General features: G+C 38.1%; 1 protein-coding gene across 2 annotated transcripts; it reads right to left on the bottom strand.

Moving 5' to 3' along the window:
- On the bottom strand, window positions 1-17004 carry LOC115436971 (solute carrier family 25 member 36-A-like). 2 transcript variants are annotated; one of them, XM_030160008.1, is made up of 7 exons: window positions 16536-17001; window positions 14378-14551; window positions 11822-11899; window positions 9275-9375; window positions 4639-4705; window positions 4214-4503; window positions 1-3235 (listed from the first exon to the last, which is right to left on the bottom strand). In XM_030160008.1, exons 1-7 carry the CDS (start codon window positions 16574-16576, stop codon window positions 3042-3044), a joined length of 945 nt encoding a protein of 314 aa, XP_030015868.1. In that variant the 5' UTR covers window positions 16577-17001; the 3' UTR covers window positions 1-3041. The 2 variants fall into 2 exon arrangements, with proteins under 2 accessions (XP_030015868.1, XP_030015869.1); XM_030160009.1 differs by lacking the exons at window positions 1-3235; window positions 4214-4503; window positions 4639-4705 and adding exons at window positions 5370-6315; window positions 8121-8218 and having other exon boundaries at window positions 16536-17004.
- Between the last annotated feature and the right edge of the window lie 985 nt (window positions 17005-17989).

Here is a 17989-nt window from a genome sequence, read left to right as displayed (position 1 = left end):
TTTTAGTTGAAAATGTATTTTTATTTATTTTTCACTTTGTGTATTTAAAAAAAAAAGAACAAAACAAAAAATACATTGACAATTGAGCCAGCCAAAGCTAATGTTGGAGGTTTCATTTCACTGTGCTTGAGGTCGAATCCTGTTCAAGCATACAGGACGCAAATAGTAAATTGCATACAGACACTGAAAAATGAGAGGTAAAGAAAAACTGAAATGCTTGCATTGCTTGTTCAGTTTTCTGTTCACATTTTGGTGTTTTGACCTCAAGTATTAACGCAACAGAGATGAAGATGTGAGTTATTAGTGTTTTACATGGAAACTTGAGTCAGCTAATTTTCTGCACGGACACTAGTCAGTGGAGACTGAAAATCAATAACTATTACTGGTTACAACACAGAACTGTTTGCCTCTGAAATGAGTTGGGAATGGGGGGGGGGCAATGAGAACATTCAAGAACAACAACAAGGGTGAATGAACCACAGTTTCTTGTACCTGGTGAAATAAACAAAACCTTTTCAACATGGAAAGTGTGAGGATGAATTCATTTTCATATGAAACCGCTCTGAGTCCACAGCTGTCAGGTGAGATAGGTGTGGAAAAAGGGCTTTGAAAATGGAGGGAGTAGAGAGAATTCAGAACATTTTGATAAATAATCTGAAGGAAAGTCTGATATGGTGCTTAAATTCAGTTTTTTCCTCATGTTCTTCAAATACGATTCTTTAAAATGACTGATAGAATATTGTCTCTAACCCTCTTCATGACACATTAGCTTTGTAAATTATGTATTTCCAATATGTTTTTTAACTCTGTGCAGCATTCAAGAAAGGATTCCAGTTCTTCAACCCTCATACTTACACACTTCCATGCATTCAATTATTTATGCTAGAAAAAAAAAAAAAGAAATCCACAGAAAGCAAAGAACATTGTAAACATCACAAACAGAAATACCCAAAATTGCAAACTGGAACACTTTTTATGTATGTTTAAAAATTCCTAACCCATGTGTCTGCACAAATGCTTACATGTAAGTATTTGTCTTAGAGCATTTGTTAGTTTCCACATACTTGTATCGCACGTGTCTGCATGGCAGCTTACCGCAAAAAAAAAAAAAAAAAAGTGTAACAAAAATCAGTCAAGCAATGTCAACAGTCAATGTTAAAACAAAATTAAATTGCACATAAATGAAAATAATTTGCAAATGCCTCCTACATGATGATCATCCAAGGAAAAAAAAAGTGATATGCATATACAGCATCTATTTTATATACACACATTTGGACGTAATTCACAACTACAGAACTCTACACTGTACAGTTTATCTGTTATAAGAACAGTTGCGCAAAATACCATTTTGATATACAATAATACTTTTTCCTTTTACAATGTACAAGTTCAAACTGTCCACACAATAAAATGCAAAGCACAAGCCCTAAAAGGCCACAAAAGTGCATGTTATCACGTCAGTTGGAAGCCACTGGAAGGAAGGACTGGCAGAGTGGGAATGAAAGCTGCCATTATTGTACAGTAGCTTTTCCACACTCATAACTGCAGTGTCTTGCAAGATTAATAGTTAGTGGAGGGAAATCTGGAGTAGTAATTTATTATACATGCAGGCACACATCGATGCAGATGCACAAAGACACACACACACACACACACTCTTCAACATTGTGATGATCAGACAAACACATATTTGTACATCTATCTTTGTTGAGGACATTTATCACTGTACTATAACTCTAAAACCAGTTCCTAACCCTCAAACAGCCATCTAACATCTCACATTATATGCGAGACTAGTTTGTTATCACAAAGATAAGTGTACAAGCATACACACACACACTCTGATTACTGTGTGAATTTCCTAAGCAATAACGTCCCACTCCGACATTTCTCCCCACCTTCACATTAATTTCAAGTAGTGGCACTATGACAGCAGTTACTAGTCTTGTACCTTTTTGACAGTCAAATACTTCATATGTCAAAATGACACATTGGTCTTGGGTGTTTTTACAGAAGTGTTCAAAATCTCTTGTGGTGACTGAGTGCAGGAAAAAGCTGAAACAACAACAAAATGTCAGCAAGTCCAACTTCAGCCAGCACTCGTCACCACAGGGAAAACATGAAATGAATACTAGCTTTTAGTGTCTGCAGGTTTTGTTTAGTAACAGACCATTAGGGTTTGGTTTTGGCCAGAGAAGTGACTGCTGTGAATGAACACACTCTGAGGAGCTGGCTACATTGTTCAGAGGAGAATGCTTGATGCCACACTGTGTGTAGTGCACAAAGGTGGTGTACTGTAGATGACTGCAACAGACCAATGTCTTGTGTCAAAGAACATATTCTTTCCAGCGTACAGCCTTAAATGTACATTCCTAAATCTCTTTCTGTAAACTGCCATTTAATCTCTCACAGCTAAAAAGCGAGTGCAGACTGGCTACAGACAGAGCTACTGTTACAATAATGTCAGACTGGACAAATAGTGCCAAGTAGAAATTCTTGGAGGGTTGAAAATAACGAACATTTAGTTCTTATCTTTCCTTCTCAAATTCGCTGGTCTCTAAGCATTCTGCATTCACAGGATCATGTGTTATGAAAGTGAAAAGGGTCTATATTACTCTTCACTTCACAGAGGATGCAAGCTTTTTTTGGTTAAGGCCACTGAATTGTGCTTTAAATCTTTTCCAGTAGAGGTACTTTCCATTTGACATGCTTTAACTGGGTCTTTCCTGTCAGGGCCTCCTTTCTCTTCCTATCCACGTTATCCAATCATCTTCTGCTAACTGTACCATCCTCCTTTTGATCCAGCAGTCTGACAAAGGAACCGGAGGTTGTGATGTTGATGTGATAACAAAGGCGTATCCTCCTTCATTTTTCCTTTATCTGTTATCACTTGTCCTTTTCTGGTCCACTTGGGTATACTCCTTTGGTCTTCATTTTGATATTTCATCCACTCTGTTCCTCAGCAAAGGGCATCTTTCTCAGTCACTCACTCAATGCATCTACCTCCCTCTTCAAAAGGAGGAGAAGCACCTAGTGGACTAACGGCCAAGCAGGTAGACCACCACTTCATAGGTGCACATCATAATGGCCGTGTTGGGGATCTGTCTGACCAGGTGGGTGGTTAGGCCGCGGTACAGCGCCCGGTATCCCTCCTCCCTGGGTACTGTCACCAGAGTTTGAAAGAATGACCGATACTTGCTGCCTTCCTCTCGTAGTCGTGTGCGGATCACCTCTGCAATTTGAGATCAGACAATTAGAGACGTTCTGTGTAGATGAACACAGGCTTTAAGTACACACTACAAAATCACTGCAAGAATTAATTTAAACAATCCCAAAAACATGTGAACTGCTGCATTCAGCTGTGGGATGTAGACGTAGGTGGAGAATAATTATTCAGATATTTCAAAGCCATGTGAGATTTCCCAATAAAAAAAGATGAGTCACTGCTCTGTTGAATGCACAACATGTGTTTAGGCTGCAGAGTATTCTGGTCTACCAAACCTTCTTCCTTGTGTGTTATTTCTCACCATAATTGTCTTTTGAGAGTCAAAACACACAAATATGTCCTTTTTATAAATAATGTCATATTTCTTATTGAAAGTTGAGCACTCCCTCCTTAATGAGGCCAACATAATAAAATTCAAATGGTTGCTCTTTAAATTAAAGCCATGGGAGTCAAAATCAGGGGGAAAAAGACAGAATCTAAAAATACACAATGTCCTACTGCAGCTCTCTCCTCTCAGTTAAAATCTAAAGGCTAAATCTGAGTATAGATGACCAGGTTTTATGACAAAGTGAAGCCATTTTTCCAAGCCTCCTTGTCAAGCCATGGAATAGAGCAGTGGAATCATGTCCACATTGCCTCTGACAGAATCTGATCATCATTCAATAATTGCAGCTCTCAATCACATATCAAACCATCCCTACCTGTCTGAAAATGCTTGTAATTAGCCAAAATTAGGGAATCACAGAATAGATTTTTTTTACACCTCCAAAACACAACAGAGTAACAGATGCAGACCAACTGAACTACAATATGCTGAAAAGTAATTGTAGAATTTTTGCAAACGGATGCTAAAAATGTGCAAATACTGCAGCTTTAATAGTTACTGAGTATAGACAAGTGAGGAAGAGACGAAGCTAACAGCTAAAAGATGACCTGACTAAATGTTCAACACAATTCAATGCACTATTGAAGCAGGACACTGACCATGAGGGTAAGCGATGGAGGTGGCACAGGTCTTGGAGGTGGCTGCTGCGAGCATCATGCCCACAAAGTCCGAGGCGTCTTTCACAGCCTCTTCCTCTTCGTCCATGCTGGCGTGGGCCTTGGACTCCAGTAGTTTACGTTTGATGCTCTCATAGATGACAAAATGGATAACAGTCTCAGAGATACCAGCATACGAGGCAGACATGCCTCTGTAGAAGCCTCGCAGGCCATCCATCTGGTACACCCGCCGCACGCACTCAAATGCATTCATGCGGCGCTCTCCCCGGTTTCTGCAGTGGATAGAATAACTTTTAAATCAAGTGCAACAGCAATAAAACACTATTCTTATTCTGGTGTTATTGGAAAATTAATGTAATGAGTTTCTGTAACTTCTACACTTCTGAATGTACAGGTGAAGTTCTCACCTGGCGTCCAGTTGTAGACGGGTCTTGATCAGCCAGATGGGGTTGGTGGCTGTGATGGCTGTGAACCCTGGAAATTCAGAAGAGTTCACAGGATCAGAAAAATGAAATCACACTTGATAGAAACAGTCCAGCAATCAAACTCTATATTCTATACTTAAGGACAGTGGGAAAGCACTCAACTAAACAAGATCAACAAGCTTTGATGCTTTCATTTAACCAGTAGATCCCAATGTTCATACAAAGAGTGTTCAGATACATGAAGAGGATATTGATTTTAATGTAATATGAAAATCATTACTTCAGTTACAAGTATATACATGTATATGCATCCTTTTCATGTGTTTTTAATCCTCTTCATGTGAAATGCTGGTCAGGTCCAAATAAACCTAACCATTCTTTCAGTATCTAATTTTACAACAGTATGTAAAAATAGCAACTGAGTGCATTTTTTTTTTTCATTATTCTAATAAATTATCCTCAAAAAACTTGGACATAAGGCCAAGTGGAAATGTCATTTTTAAGGTGGCAGATTGTTATTGTACTGTACTCTGATTCAAGTGTTTAAACGTTAATAAGACCTTTTGTGGTTCAAATAAAAATCACTTCTATTCATAACATACAAGCTTACCAAGGCAGCAAGCCTTGTTTATTTTTCCAGCAATAGCTTTAATGTTCTTTTAAATATACAACAGGGCTGTTTGTTATGTTTTTTTTTTGTTTGTTTGTTTTTATACAAGCAGATCTGCCATTTCTAAACTCCAGAGTGGTAATGACTTTAAACTTGGACATAAATCTCTCTTTGTTCAACTAAGCAATATTAATGTGCTGCATTTATTAATGAAAGAATGCATTTGTTTCGTTTAAAGCATTTATCAACCAGAGGCAAACTGTTAGACACTGCAGTTTTGGATTGGTTTCTTTACTAGCATGGCTACAACAGCACAGAGAAACAAAATGGTGTCTACAGAAGATCCTTTAATTATTCAGCACTACTAAAATGGAAAGTCTCTGATGTGGATTTAGAACAGGCTTTACAAGCTAATGGTGGTGGATAAACCTGTTTTAACGGTGGCTTAGCTTGGAATAAGGGACTTTAATAATTAGAGCGTGTATTAAGAATATATAATCAGCATGTATGAGTATGTGCAGACATATATTTAAGTTATTCATACGTGATAGTATTGTTAACAGTCAAAGTGTTTTTGTAAAGAGGGAAGGCTAGACAGTGTGTATGGATACGAATAATTAGTGTATATGAAAGCTCTAATTCTTTGTGTCATTATGACATGACACAAAGCTCAGTACAAGACTGATCCAGATGATGTACCATAGAGTAATAAACACGACCATTTGTAGAAAACGGCTAAGAACATGGCGAATCTATGAAGACACCTCAGTCAAAACTAATGTGTCTGTGCAACACGGCCCTATGTTGAGGCGTGAAGAAGAGAAGGTGGCACAGGTCTGTTGAAGAGAAGAATATAAAGAAGAAGAGGAGGAGGAAGAAGAGGAAGAGGGTAATAGAAGGAAGTAGCGTCTATGGCGTGTACTCACGAGGGAGGGGCAAAGCTCCTCCAGCTCCTCCCCGCTGCAGCTAGTAGCCTGCAGATATGGGGGGCTCAGATGGCGGGGGTCTCCCACCCAATCACGCAGGGGTGAAAGCTTTACAGTAAAGCCCTAAAATAGACACAGGCTTTTCTGTACCACAGTCACACACAAGCAGCAGTCACATCCAACCCCAACCCCACCAACCACCCACACCCTCCCACTTTCTGTACAGGTTTAAGATAAAAAGACGGGAAAAGGAGTCAACCTTCCACCCATCTTCTCCCCAAATACAGTCCCACTCTAGGCCTCAACCTACCAATTTACTTTTATACTTATTAAGATATTAGGCTATATTTTTTTCAACATTTCTTTAACTTGTTCCCATTCAACCCCTCTCTTTATTCCTTTTATCATCTGGAATAAAGAAAATGTTGACTAAACAGAAGCCAACCCAAACCAAAACTCCAACTCAATCTCACCTAAGTGCGATAACACAAGTGCAAATACAAAAGGAAGCAAATAAAATCATATATGCTTTCTTTATGTTTACGAACTACATATTAGGGAATGTACGAAATAAGATGTTTCATAAAAAAGGTAAATAGCGAACAGAGGTAGGCGGAAATGCTAACCTTGTCGTTCAGTGTAAGACAATAAGTGGATGAGGAAGGTGATGAAACAAAGGAGGAAGATTTTAATAAGTATGTGATGACATGAGGAGGAAGTTACAGATGACACAGTTAAACAGCAAAACTGGAAATGATGTGACTTCGCTTTGAAATTTGGCAAAATGAATAGCAGTGACTCCACATTTTCCTGCGCCGTGGAAAATATAATACTATGTGCAGGAAAAAGACCATAATAACACCGTACTTCAAGATTCAATTTGAGAATTTTTCCAGTTTTCCTTTTGCGCTATGGTTTAAGGTTATTATATTGCAGTTGCCACACTGAAGGAGAAATATGCAACATGGCAAAAAGGGACATTCTTCATGAAACAACTTCAAAGTTGTTTTTCTATACACTGTATTACCATTCACCTGATGTCATAAATAAAAGGTCTCAACATTCGACTGAACTTCCAATAAATATAAATTCTAAGATGAAATTCAGAATTGAAAAATATGTTGTTGATGTTTGATGTTAACAAATTTCAATACCAAAGAGGTAAATCTCATCAGCACTGGTACATATCGTATATGCACACAGCTTTACAAATTTTTGCTATTATGTTAAAAGTCAACCTCAGGTCATTTTTATGTTCTAAATCTTGGTGCCAAACGATAAAACTGAAGAGTCTGAATCAGACTACAGAAGTTAAACCACACAGTGGCAAATACTATGTTCTTTAAGTTATGAAGCTGTGTGTAAAATGCTGCCAAATACTCAAGATTTGTACTGTAATGTCATTTTCTTGTTAATAAAACAGAAAACAGGTGTTAAAAAATCATACAGGAAAAGTAACAAAGCTAATGTGTAAATATTGGTATTGCTACTAAAAAATTCTCAAAGCTGCCCAGTCCTAAGTGCTATAAATCTAAAGCAGTTAGACTTCAACTAATTAGAAAGATATTTGACACTAGTTCTCCGTAAAACTGCAGTGCTGACAGTGTTGATGGATGGCGACATTAAAAAAACACAAACAAAAAGAAAAACCCTGCAGCAGTGACAAGGTTAGCATTTCTTTTGCACTAACAAAAATCAAATCCACACTAGTATAAACAATTACTTTACTATGTTGATGGAACAAGGCAAAAAGCTAAGAGGAAGGGAAAGAAGTGTCTTAAGATTAACAAATGCTTATCATGAGAGTCTAAAACTACAAACCAACAGCAGACACACTGCCATGGAAATATCATTACAAATGCAGTCTCTCATATAAATAAAAATCACCATGGTTTTGATCATACCAGTGTAAAGAAATGGGGTGCTACCTGACGTGTCCGCCCAAGTGCCAGGGGCCCCGGTTGACCTTTGGGGGCCGTGCTCTCTCCTCTATACACACAGAGCAAAGAAGGGGGCCCAGACCACACTGTTTAAGTAACAACTGGGATGTTAAACCATTTACAGAGTCCTCCGAAGAGGCCTCAACTTAAAATGAATAATAAAAAAGAAGAGGGGGCGATGATGAAAAACTTAAGGGACGACACGGGGGGACAATGGGGCTAGAAGCAGAGGAAAGCACAACCTAAACTTTGAGGACCAGGAAGTTTTTCTTCTATTTGTGACAAGCTCAAAATGCAAAACAGTACAGGAGCAGTGGCACACAGCTTACACTACACTACATACTGAAAGTGCCTGACTGCTTTGTCTCATCTGTTTTTACTGCATGACAGTATGAGATTGCTGAGATACTAAAACTACCACTATCTGCAAACTGTCAAATCAAGCAACAGACAAGATACCGTACACTGTCTGTAGACTCTGCCATTTATAGAGAGAAATGCTGAGTAAATCAAGTGAAATCAATCAGCAAATCTCTCAAGTGATTGGCACTGATTTGTGCAAATATATATTTCTGAAAAGCTGCACAGATTCTCACTTTGAAATGGTTTTACTCTAGAATGTAACATGGTGAATTTATCTTGCATTATTTGTTTTCATAGTGAACAGTCTGCTTTTCCCATAGATAAAAGTCAATGTCAGTTTGATCCTGAGAGTCTTAAATTGTGCTTTCGGTTAAACCCCCTACTGGTTATAATCAATATACCTACACATGAAAAGCTATGCGATATCTACTTAAAACAAACATTATTAAGCTTTAGCATGCTTTAGGTATTGACAGTCTCTGCTTAAATTATTCAATAATTTGTGAAAATCCCATCACATTTAATGGAAAGGGGGTGAGGGTAAAAAGGTGCTAGGTGAAACCCTATGATACTTTAAGTTGTGAAAAAAACTGACAGAATGATGAAAAATCTGTCTGTGATGAAGACAAACGGAATAATATTTAAACCCATCAGTGAGATGCACTGGTCAGACAGACTGACACAGTTTACAAGCAGTAACAGACAGACAGATCAACAGATAGACGGATAGACAGAAAGACAAACAGACAGAAGGGAGGGGGAGAAGGAGCCATCATTACCTGCCATCCCAGCTGACACCATGTGCACCTGGGTAGAGTCTGGCTCCAGCACGCCATTCAGCTTCTCTTTGGCTGTGGAATATGCCGCAAAGTAGATTGCTCTGTGGAAAATGGCATAAGAAAGTCAGAACTACACAAAAGTCTTACTAATTTCAATTTATATAAAACCTAAAAAACATTTTTCTTCAAACAGCAAAGGAACCGCGGTCTGTACAAATGCACCATTAAAGATAAACAAATGGATCCTTTAAAAAAGTGAACACAGGCAAATTCTATGACTGTATGCTTTATATAATCAGAAGAAAGCTACAGCTAGACCTGAAGAAAAATTGTTCATAACAATATTGTGAATTGCAGAATTACAGATTACAGTTTTGGTCCTGAACATTATGTCTCACCAAATTTAACATCGAATCAGAGGTGTATAGTTGCACAGTTAAGAACTGGAATCCTTTGTTTGAACAATAATTTGTGTGTAGTTGAGAATAACACACATTTTCTTTCGTACTCTATTGATTATGATGAGTTTAAACTGTCAATATTTAATGCAACATCTGTTCACAATCCAGAAATATTGTGGTGTTCTGATGATCTGATAGAGTGGCTTTTTACATTCAATTTATACAAGTTGGTTCATGTTGATACTTCGGGTTTGGTTTTCCTTTGTTAATTAACAGTGTCTCACAAGCCTATCACACGTTGGGCATAAAACAAATCATATTTAAAAAACAAACATGACTATGCATGAAAACATCATATGTAAAAGGACTGACTGTGTGAGAGTTAGGTGAAACACAGTATTAAAATTATGTTTTAATTACTGTATAACCATCATGTACGTGTGAATCATTGTGTTTTCTTGAGCTTAGAGACAGCCTTTATGTTTCCTGGGGGAATTGGTCTTCCACAAAGGAGTCCACCATACTGTGCTCCCATGTTTATACACTGCACCAGAATGTACAAACCAAAGAAAAAGGCCATTTCAAGTTTTTATGCTGATGTGAAGGCCGCTGTAGGCCCTCTTGCACGTTTGGAAAGAGAAGGTATACAGTTAGTTGCAGTTAGCAACATCACCACTAGATGCCACTAAATGCAATACAGCAGTTTTTTAAATCAGTTATTATGTAAATAGAACATGAGCATATGCAGCTAATGTAAGCCCAGCTAATATTCAGATCACAAAAAGAACTGCATTTCTTGAGATTGTGTGTATATGACTCTCATGGTATGCTCTTGTAGATTTATTTCAGCTCTTCACTAAACATAATCAAAGGTTTTAGTCTGCTGCATGGAATTAAACTCAGCGACCTCTGCTCCGTGTCCTCATTCTGAATCAGAGCACAAGTGCACGACATAATCATGGAGCTCTGCCTATGAGAAATGAATTATCAGAGTGCGTCTGAGCGTGTGTGTGCTTCTCTAAATGCTGGTGATGCAAGCTGTTCTGCATGCAAATGTACACACGTGTATGTGTGTGTTGCTAATGAATGCCAACAGCATGCCCAGTGGATCATGCTCTCATTAGCATGAGAAGATTGTTTTCAGCAACGTCAGAGTGCTGGATTCTAATTATAAGAGACTTCCTCTTGTAAAAATAAACAAAGCAATGAAGGTGTTATGTCATTCAGTTATATTAAATCCAAGGCTTCAGCCTCACCAAAATTAAACAGTGATTAAATAGAGTGCATATTACTTATTTTATGCATCTTCAGAATAAGGATCTTCTGCTGTAACCGAGTTCATCGGGTTTATTTGTTACATAATAATTTTCCTACAGCACATTTACAGCTGTCATGGCCAGAAAACAAGCCAGTGAACAGCTAGACAACTTGGACTAGAAGACACACACCCCCAAGGACATGTTTCACCTCCAAGAGAGGCTGAGTCAGACAGAGTACGACAGCTCTTGGAGTGAGGACAGTGGAGTGGACAGAACTATTCAGAATTAATATATTCAAAGGGAAACAAAAATAGAGTCAAATACAGACAGACAACGGTATGGACGGGATGACTCAGACAGAGAGCGACCACAACAAACCAACGGGAAGATGATGACAAGGACCATGTGATGTAGCATTATCATTGGAGAGAGGGATTAGACAGCAACACAACTGTTCCAGTATAGGAGCCCCATTGTGATAATACACAACAACATCCAATGTCACATGACAGGGGTGTCACAGCTGGATGCTGCCTGTTGTTACAGTTTCACTCAGACGTAGATTGACTGGGTTCAGGCCATTACGCAACAACTACCAGCTGAGCCAAGTAAGAGGAAGCCTGCTCATTTCCCCTGGAATTTCAAACATACATGTTTTGCAAGTCTGTGTTGTACTGTTTCTGTATTTGTGTTTTACATTTAATATTGCCAACTTAAGTTTAAAGCAAGCCAAAAACATGAGTTTAGAAAGTCAAACAGGTGCAAATGCACTGAGACATTTTGATCACCTTTTGTTTTGTTTGTACACTTCCCATGTATTTCTTAAAACATAATGAATAAAGACTACAATAAAACACCCTGGATACTGCACACATTATTATACATACCTGGAAGGTGCCACACCTACAAGGTTAGGTCCTAATCCTCTGAAGAGGGAACGGGGCCCCTCTCTCTCAAGAATCAACCTAGAGACAAAAAAAAAACACATTTTACTGTGAAGGACAAATGAAATACAGAGTGTAATGTATGTTTTTGGCCCATTTAAGTCACTTGATAATAATCTAAAACATTGTGTGACTAATGACATAGGCTTCAGCATGTGTACAATTATAGAAAAAAAAAACAAAAAAACCCCCAAAAAAACAGACCAATTGTTGACTTTAGGTTTACTGGGTATTATGCCCAGTAAACCTAAAGTAAATAACTGGTCTGTTTTTTTTTTTATATACTGTAATTACAGGGAAATAAAACAGAAGTCCACTAAACCACAGGGGGCAAATATTAGACATGGCATTTTATTCAGCACAACATCTCTGTTTATTGCTAAATTTGCATCCCACATGCTGTCCAGTTTTAAATCTTTGTCTATTTGCCAAGGCCTGATACTAAATACAGCCCGGCAGTACACAGACATTAGCAAAGTGCCGGTAGACCCAAAATAGGTTTCATGACAGATGCCCTGGCTCTTTTGGTGTTACTCCGACAGCTGATGTGTGTCAGTTTTGTTGCTACCTTAGTGCAAAACTATCCATCTCCATCTGACCCAGAAACCTTATGGATAATGAGAACAGTCTGTAAGTCATTCACAGAAAATATTTTATCTATGATATAAAAAAATATAGTTCCCCTAAAGAAAATATTGAAAATGGCCCAATGAATCAGATAATAGAGTGGTGCTTCGAGGTAGATCAAAGTTGCAATTCTTTGCAAAACTCAAACTGACAGACAGGCCTGCCTCGCAATGCATGCTGACCCACTTTAACCCACGTAGGCTTTTTTTTCCCTCTTTCCCTACCACACATTTCCCTCCCCTAGCTTCCTCTGCTCTGGATCGAATAGTAGCAGTGTATGGTTTCAGTTACCAGCCGTTTATTTCAAGGACAACACAAGGCATTGGTTTACACCAGCAGAAGTGCAATGTTGACCTCAAAACAATACCCAGATTAACTGCAATCTCTCTAATAAGGTTATTTTACAGTGTTACTCAATTATAGCTTGAAGGAAGTATTGAAGTGAGCAAGGTTTAATAACTTATTGCCGAGCAATCACTTTCTGTACAATAATGTGGAAAAAATAAATTTTGCAGAACCACCGTAGAAAGAAACACATATTTCCACTGAACTGTGAAAGGACATGACTAAGATTTAGTCAATATATCATTGCAAATTCCAATAAATGTTAACAAACAGTATAAAAAAAGGCAATCTGTTTATAAGATAATAAGTTAACATGATAAGTTTGTCAAACTTTTGAAATTAAAATCTTTATTTAAGCAAGCAGTGAAAGTGGAAAATTCCACAAGCAGCAGCTTTTGCATTATGCAATATATTTAACACAGTTCTCTAGGACATACTCTGTGAAAGTCATGGAAAGACAAGATGTATACTGAATATTTTCATGAACACTGGTAATCCTTCACACACTGATGCTGATTCAGATTACTAAACCACACTGGCATTCAGTGTTGGTAGATGAGCTCAGTAGGACAGGCCTAAATGCACACACAAATAATAAGGCAACCTAACACTGAAAGACAGATTTAACTTAAACACACTTCTTTAAAGTTTCGGTGCTTGGCTCAGCAGGATAACACTGTGGTTTTCAAATAAGCACCTAAATATTGCCATATTTCCTTGTACTCTCACTTCCTATCTTTTTGGTGAATTACCATTAAGTCTGATGAAATACAGATACTGTATTACAAATGCGGGATAACAGTATTTTCTTAAACTGATTTTGCAGTAATTCTTAGTATAAAAACTATGCAAAAATCTATTCAGTCACAAATAGATTTGTTGTTTATCTTGTCTGACTACTAATATGAACAAAACAATTAAGGTTTAAATTTTCTATCAATGCATTTTTTAGCATTTTGGTTGAAGAGTTCACTATTCTCTTTAAGTAAAAAAGGAGATTACACAAAGAAAGCGCTACTAACAAACAAGACTGTGCCTGCAGCAAATTGAAGCTGTACTGTGTGTGCACAAGCTCAGGTCAAAACCTACTAAATACAATGTTCCTCTTCTCATTGAAACAACAAATGTGTACTGCATTATGGTGTTGAAGAACGAGGTGTCTGAAGACATTTGCAAATCTTTTTCATTGGAGCTTGTAGGACTATATCATTCAGCACACATTTTAAATGGTTAGTCCTTTAAATTGCCAAAGGGTGATGCATATGATTAACCCGCCAAAAAAAAAAACTTGCTCAGGAAGTAGGTCAAACACAAGTGTGTCACTTGAACTGCGTCAAACTGATTACAAAAGTTATCAAGAGTTTGATGATCAAGCAACCAGTACTGATTACTGTCGCCATCCTTTTATATCATACATATTAGTTTTACATATAAAAATATTGGAAAAAGCAATTAAAAAAAAAAAAAAAAAAAATCAGCAATCATCTAAAGGATAATATGAGTGATATTCAGCATCAATGTTCTTACTTTAGACAGTGCAAAGGCCCTGGTGGGGCAACACGGGCCACACTGGCTCCATTTACAGTACTGAGCTGGACTTCATGAGGACGGAGGACGTATAGATTGATGGAGGAGGACTGTAGTCTGGTCTTCACCACTTCTAGAGGACAAGTCAAAATAGCGCCCACTGTACCTCCACATCTAGAAGGGGAAAAATACATTTTTAAAGGGTGGGCAAAAGGAGAAAATTATAGGAAACTGACACAGAATAAAAGAGTTCATGAGAGATCAGCCAGAAAAAGGTGTGTACCTGCACTCACACAGATTATCAAAACCTGCTGAAATTCAAACATCACATTGTAATGCAGGTCAAGTCACATCATGTTTTTTGTTCTCTGCCAAATGTCTTTTTATACCAGTAACACTATCTGTTAAACCCTTCTCTTCTAAAAATGATCCATGCAGAGACAAGCCCACAATCAAGACCATGTGTTGTGACCTAGAAATAGTCTGAGTTGAGTACAAGGTGAAATAATTGACTAGTTAACACTTTGCTGACTTGTGTCATCTCAACAGTATAGATGGCATCTTGACTGCTTACTAATGCACTGAAGAAACTTATATTTATGCTGGTGTGTCATGGGCCTGAATTCTGCCTGCATATAAATAAACCAAGTCAAAATCATTTTGTGGAAAAAACCAAAACAATAACAAAGCATGGACTATGCATAGAGACTGCTTAATTTTGAAGTACTATTGTTTTGATTATTGTATATCTTTTATAAGCACTATACAAGCATAGAAGATGCATCATGCTGCTTATTGTTAAGTGCTGAACATTGGGGCTTTCTCATCAAAGTGTCACAGTCAAACAGCACACAGATGAAAAAACTGCTAGGTAACATCATATAAAAATCATTCAAATGCTCTACAGGAATATGATGTCCTAAATCCTAAAATTGAAGCTGTAATCAGAGAATTCCATTGGCTCCAGTCTCTTTTCAAGTAGCTCCAGCTATATTTACCTTTCAAAAGACCGACCCACATTCATGCTCACAGGCAGCAGTGACCCTTGCCCTACTTTTCTGTGCTGTGCTGCTGCATGTGTGTTTCTCTCCGGGTGCAGAGGAATCACTGTGCTGTTTTCTCTGGCACAGGTTTTCGGGTAAAAAGAAGCAGGTTTTGCTTATTCAAGAAAGCAGTGTGTGTGATGAACCAGATAACAAAGGAGGTGCTATGTAACTGGATTACCATATTTAAATGTCAATGGTTTCCTGCAGACATGAAAGAAGATGTTACAGACACAGAGGGAAAAGACAAAGGACTGAAACCTGATAGTCATACCATGTCAATAAACTGTTAAATTTTACATGTAAAGAAAATGTTTTGGCAATCTAAGGTGCTGTTAATCTACTGTAAGGGCGTTCTTAAATGACAGTCTTTTCGTGATGGATTAGAAATATAAAACTTGACCTGAGGAAATTAAAAAAGCTAAGGGTTTGCCAGTATTTCACTCTCATTATTGCTGAAACACTTGCGCAACAGACCAAAACTAGTGAATGACCTCAAATGTGATGATCATCCAATGTAAGTCTGCCACTGTATGCTTATTTATAATAACTGGGGATCTCTGACAAAAACATTATGATTTGAGTGGTTTAGCATTAATATCCATGAATAAAGAAATATATTAATAAGAGTTTACACCCAATACATTAACCTGTAACTTCATTCAGTCATTTAATGAAGACTTCTGGTTCTGGAAGTGCAAACAAATGGAGTAGGTTTGCTGTAAGTCAAAGTTAGCTTAAAAAAATAAAAAAATAAAAATAAAAAAATTACACCGGAAAGTACGTGAATGTATCTTCGACATAGATGTCTAAATGAAAGCTATAAGACATTTACATATACAAGATGGATTTTGCAGCGACATCTTTGTAAACTGACTAAACGTGCATGTTTTCATAGATGTGTAGAATAATAAACGGTTATAAATATTGATCTGAAATCGACAGCTGTGACACTACCGCGTGCACACCGCTGCCACACGCACGCGCTGCACAACGGCCCTCTTTTAGCTAACGCTAGCTTGATAACCCTGTCGACAAACACTATTGCAACGGTAATTTCTGGCCTCAACTGTAACTAAATTGAATTCTTGGATGAAATATGTTGTTTGACTCACCCTCCAGCGAACAAATGAACCAGTGTGTCCCGCTGGCTCATTATTTAGCATGCTCTGCCCGGCAGCGCACTTCGGGCTGCGGCAGCGGTCAAACACGGGCTCGGGTCTCGTCCCTGAAGATGAAGATGCGCACTTCGATGGACAGACGTCGTCGACGGTGAACCAGCGATGGGGCGAGTCTCCGGTGATTCAGACTGCAGTGGGCCGACCCACCGAATGACCGACTTCTGCCTCCGTGAGCTCAGTCAGGTCGTCCTCTCACACCGATAACGTCCGATCTCAGAAAAAAAAAAAAAAAAAAAAAAATCAACCCGGGGCACAACGAAGCCACCAGGTTGACTGCGTCAAGAAGAATAATTCCCAGCTCTAACTAACGTTTTTATGGCCCATCTGCGGTTTGGACTTAATTTTCTCCTCTGCTTTCATCACTGCGGCGACAGGGAAGGAGGCAGAGCTCATAGTATTTACTGTACAATCATAGGCTGCGAAACAGACACTCCTATTGGTCAATCCGCTCTGTGACGTCAGGATATGCCCGCCCTGATCATGCACTGTTCGCATGCTCCGTATTGAATGAATCACCGCTGCATTGTGTTCAGGACGTGCAAACCAGTTCCCTTATCTGTCAAGGCCAAATAAGTAGTCTGCGTTTGCATTATTGATAACCCTCAGCACAGCCTATAAGTAGTTAAAATGGGACGCTGCAATGTTCTATAGGCTACTACAGCAAGTTGATTATCCTCAGTCAAAGCAGTAAGCATCTTTATCTTTATTAGTCAGCATATGCAGACATGCAACATTTACCTTCAATATTTATCCCATCATTAGCTGAAACATACAGCTAGTGACGCAACATGGAGCAGTATGGACATGAATAACAATCTGCTGTCATAATAACACATTATACTTTCTACTGTTTGACACGTAATCAATTCATTAGCTTTTCAAAGGCAGGCATAGCAGATAAACCAGTTTTACATAATTGTTTACAAAAAGGAAAGCAAAACTTACTCTTTGATGACTAAGCAAACTACAAAATTGAGAATATCATGCCAAGTTTGGAAAAGAAATAGATAGATAGATAGATAGATAGATAGATAGATAGATAGATAGATAGATAGATAGATAGATAGATAGATAGATAGATAGATAGATAGATAGATAGATAGATAGATACTTCATTAATCCCGAGGGAAATTCAAGTATTCAGCAGCTTTACGTACAACACAAGAACACAAAAAACAGACAGACTAAAACACAACACAACAGTGGGTTAGTAGCCAGGTTGAAATTAAAGTTAGTATATATACTCTAAAAGACACTTGCTAAAGAACTAAAGAACTACCTCTAAAAGAGCTTCCTGTACAATACTGTAAAATAAAGACTTCTGGTTGTATTTACACATTTCAGGGCAGTGATCTAAAATGAAACAGTGTGACAGTGATCTAAAGTGA

This window comes from Sphaeramia orbicularis, chromosome 17 (genome assembly GCF_902148855.1).
Source record: "Sphaeramia orbicularis chromosome 17, fSphaOr1.1, whole genome shotgun sequence".
Lineage (NCBI taxonomy): Eukaryota > Metazoa > Chordata > Actinopteri > Kurtiformes > Apogonidae > Sphaeramia > Sphaeramia orbicularis.
This window is presented reverse-complemented; position numbering and strand designations above follow the sequence as displayed.

What these genes read in the sequence shown, in the direction of transcription:
- LOC115436971 (XM_030160008.1), bottom strand. Translation starts at nt 16,576, where the DNA reads ATGAGCCAGCGGGACACACTGGTTCATTTGTTCGCTGGAGG. An exon ending in GTTCATTTGTTCGCTGGAGG is followed by an intron (nt 14,552 to 16,535) that starts GTGAGTCAAACA and finishes TTCCCCTTCTAG; the next exon opens with ATGTGGAGGTACAGTGGGCG. An exon ending in CTCCATCGCTTACCCTCATG is followed by an intron (nt 3,236 to 4,213) that starts GTCAGTGTCCTG and finishes CTCAAATTGCAG; the next exon opens with AGGTGATCCGCACACGACTA.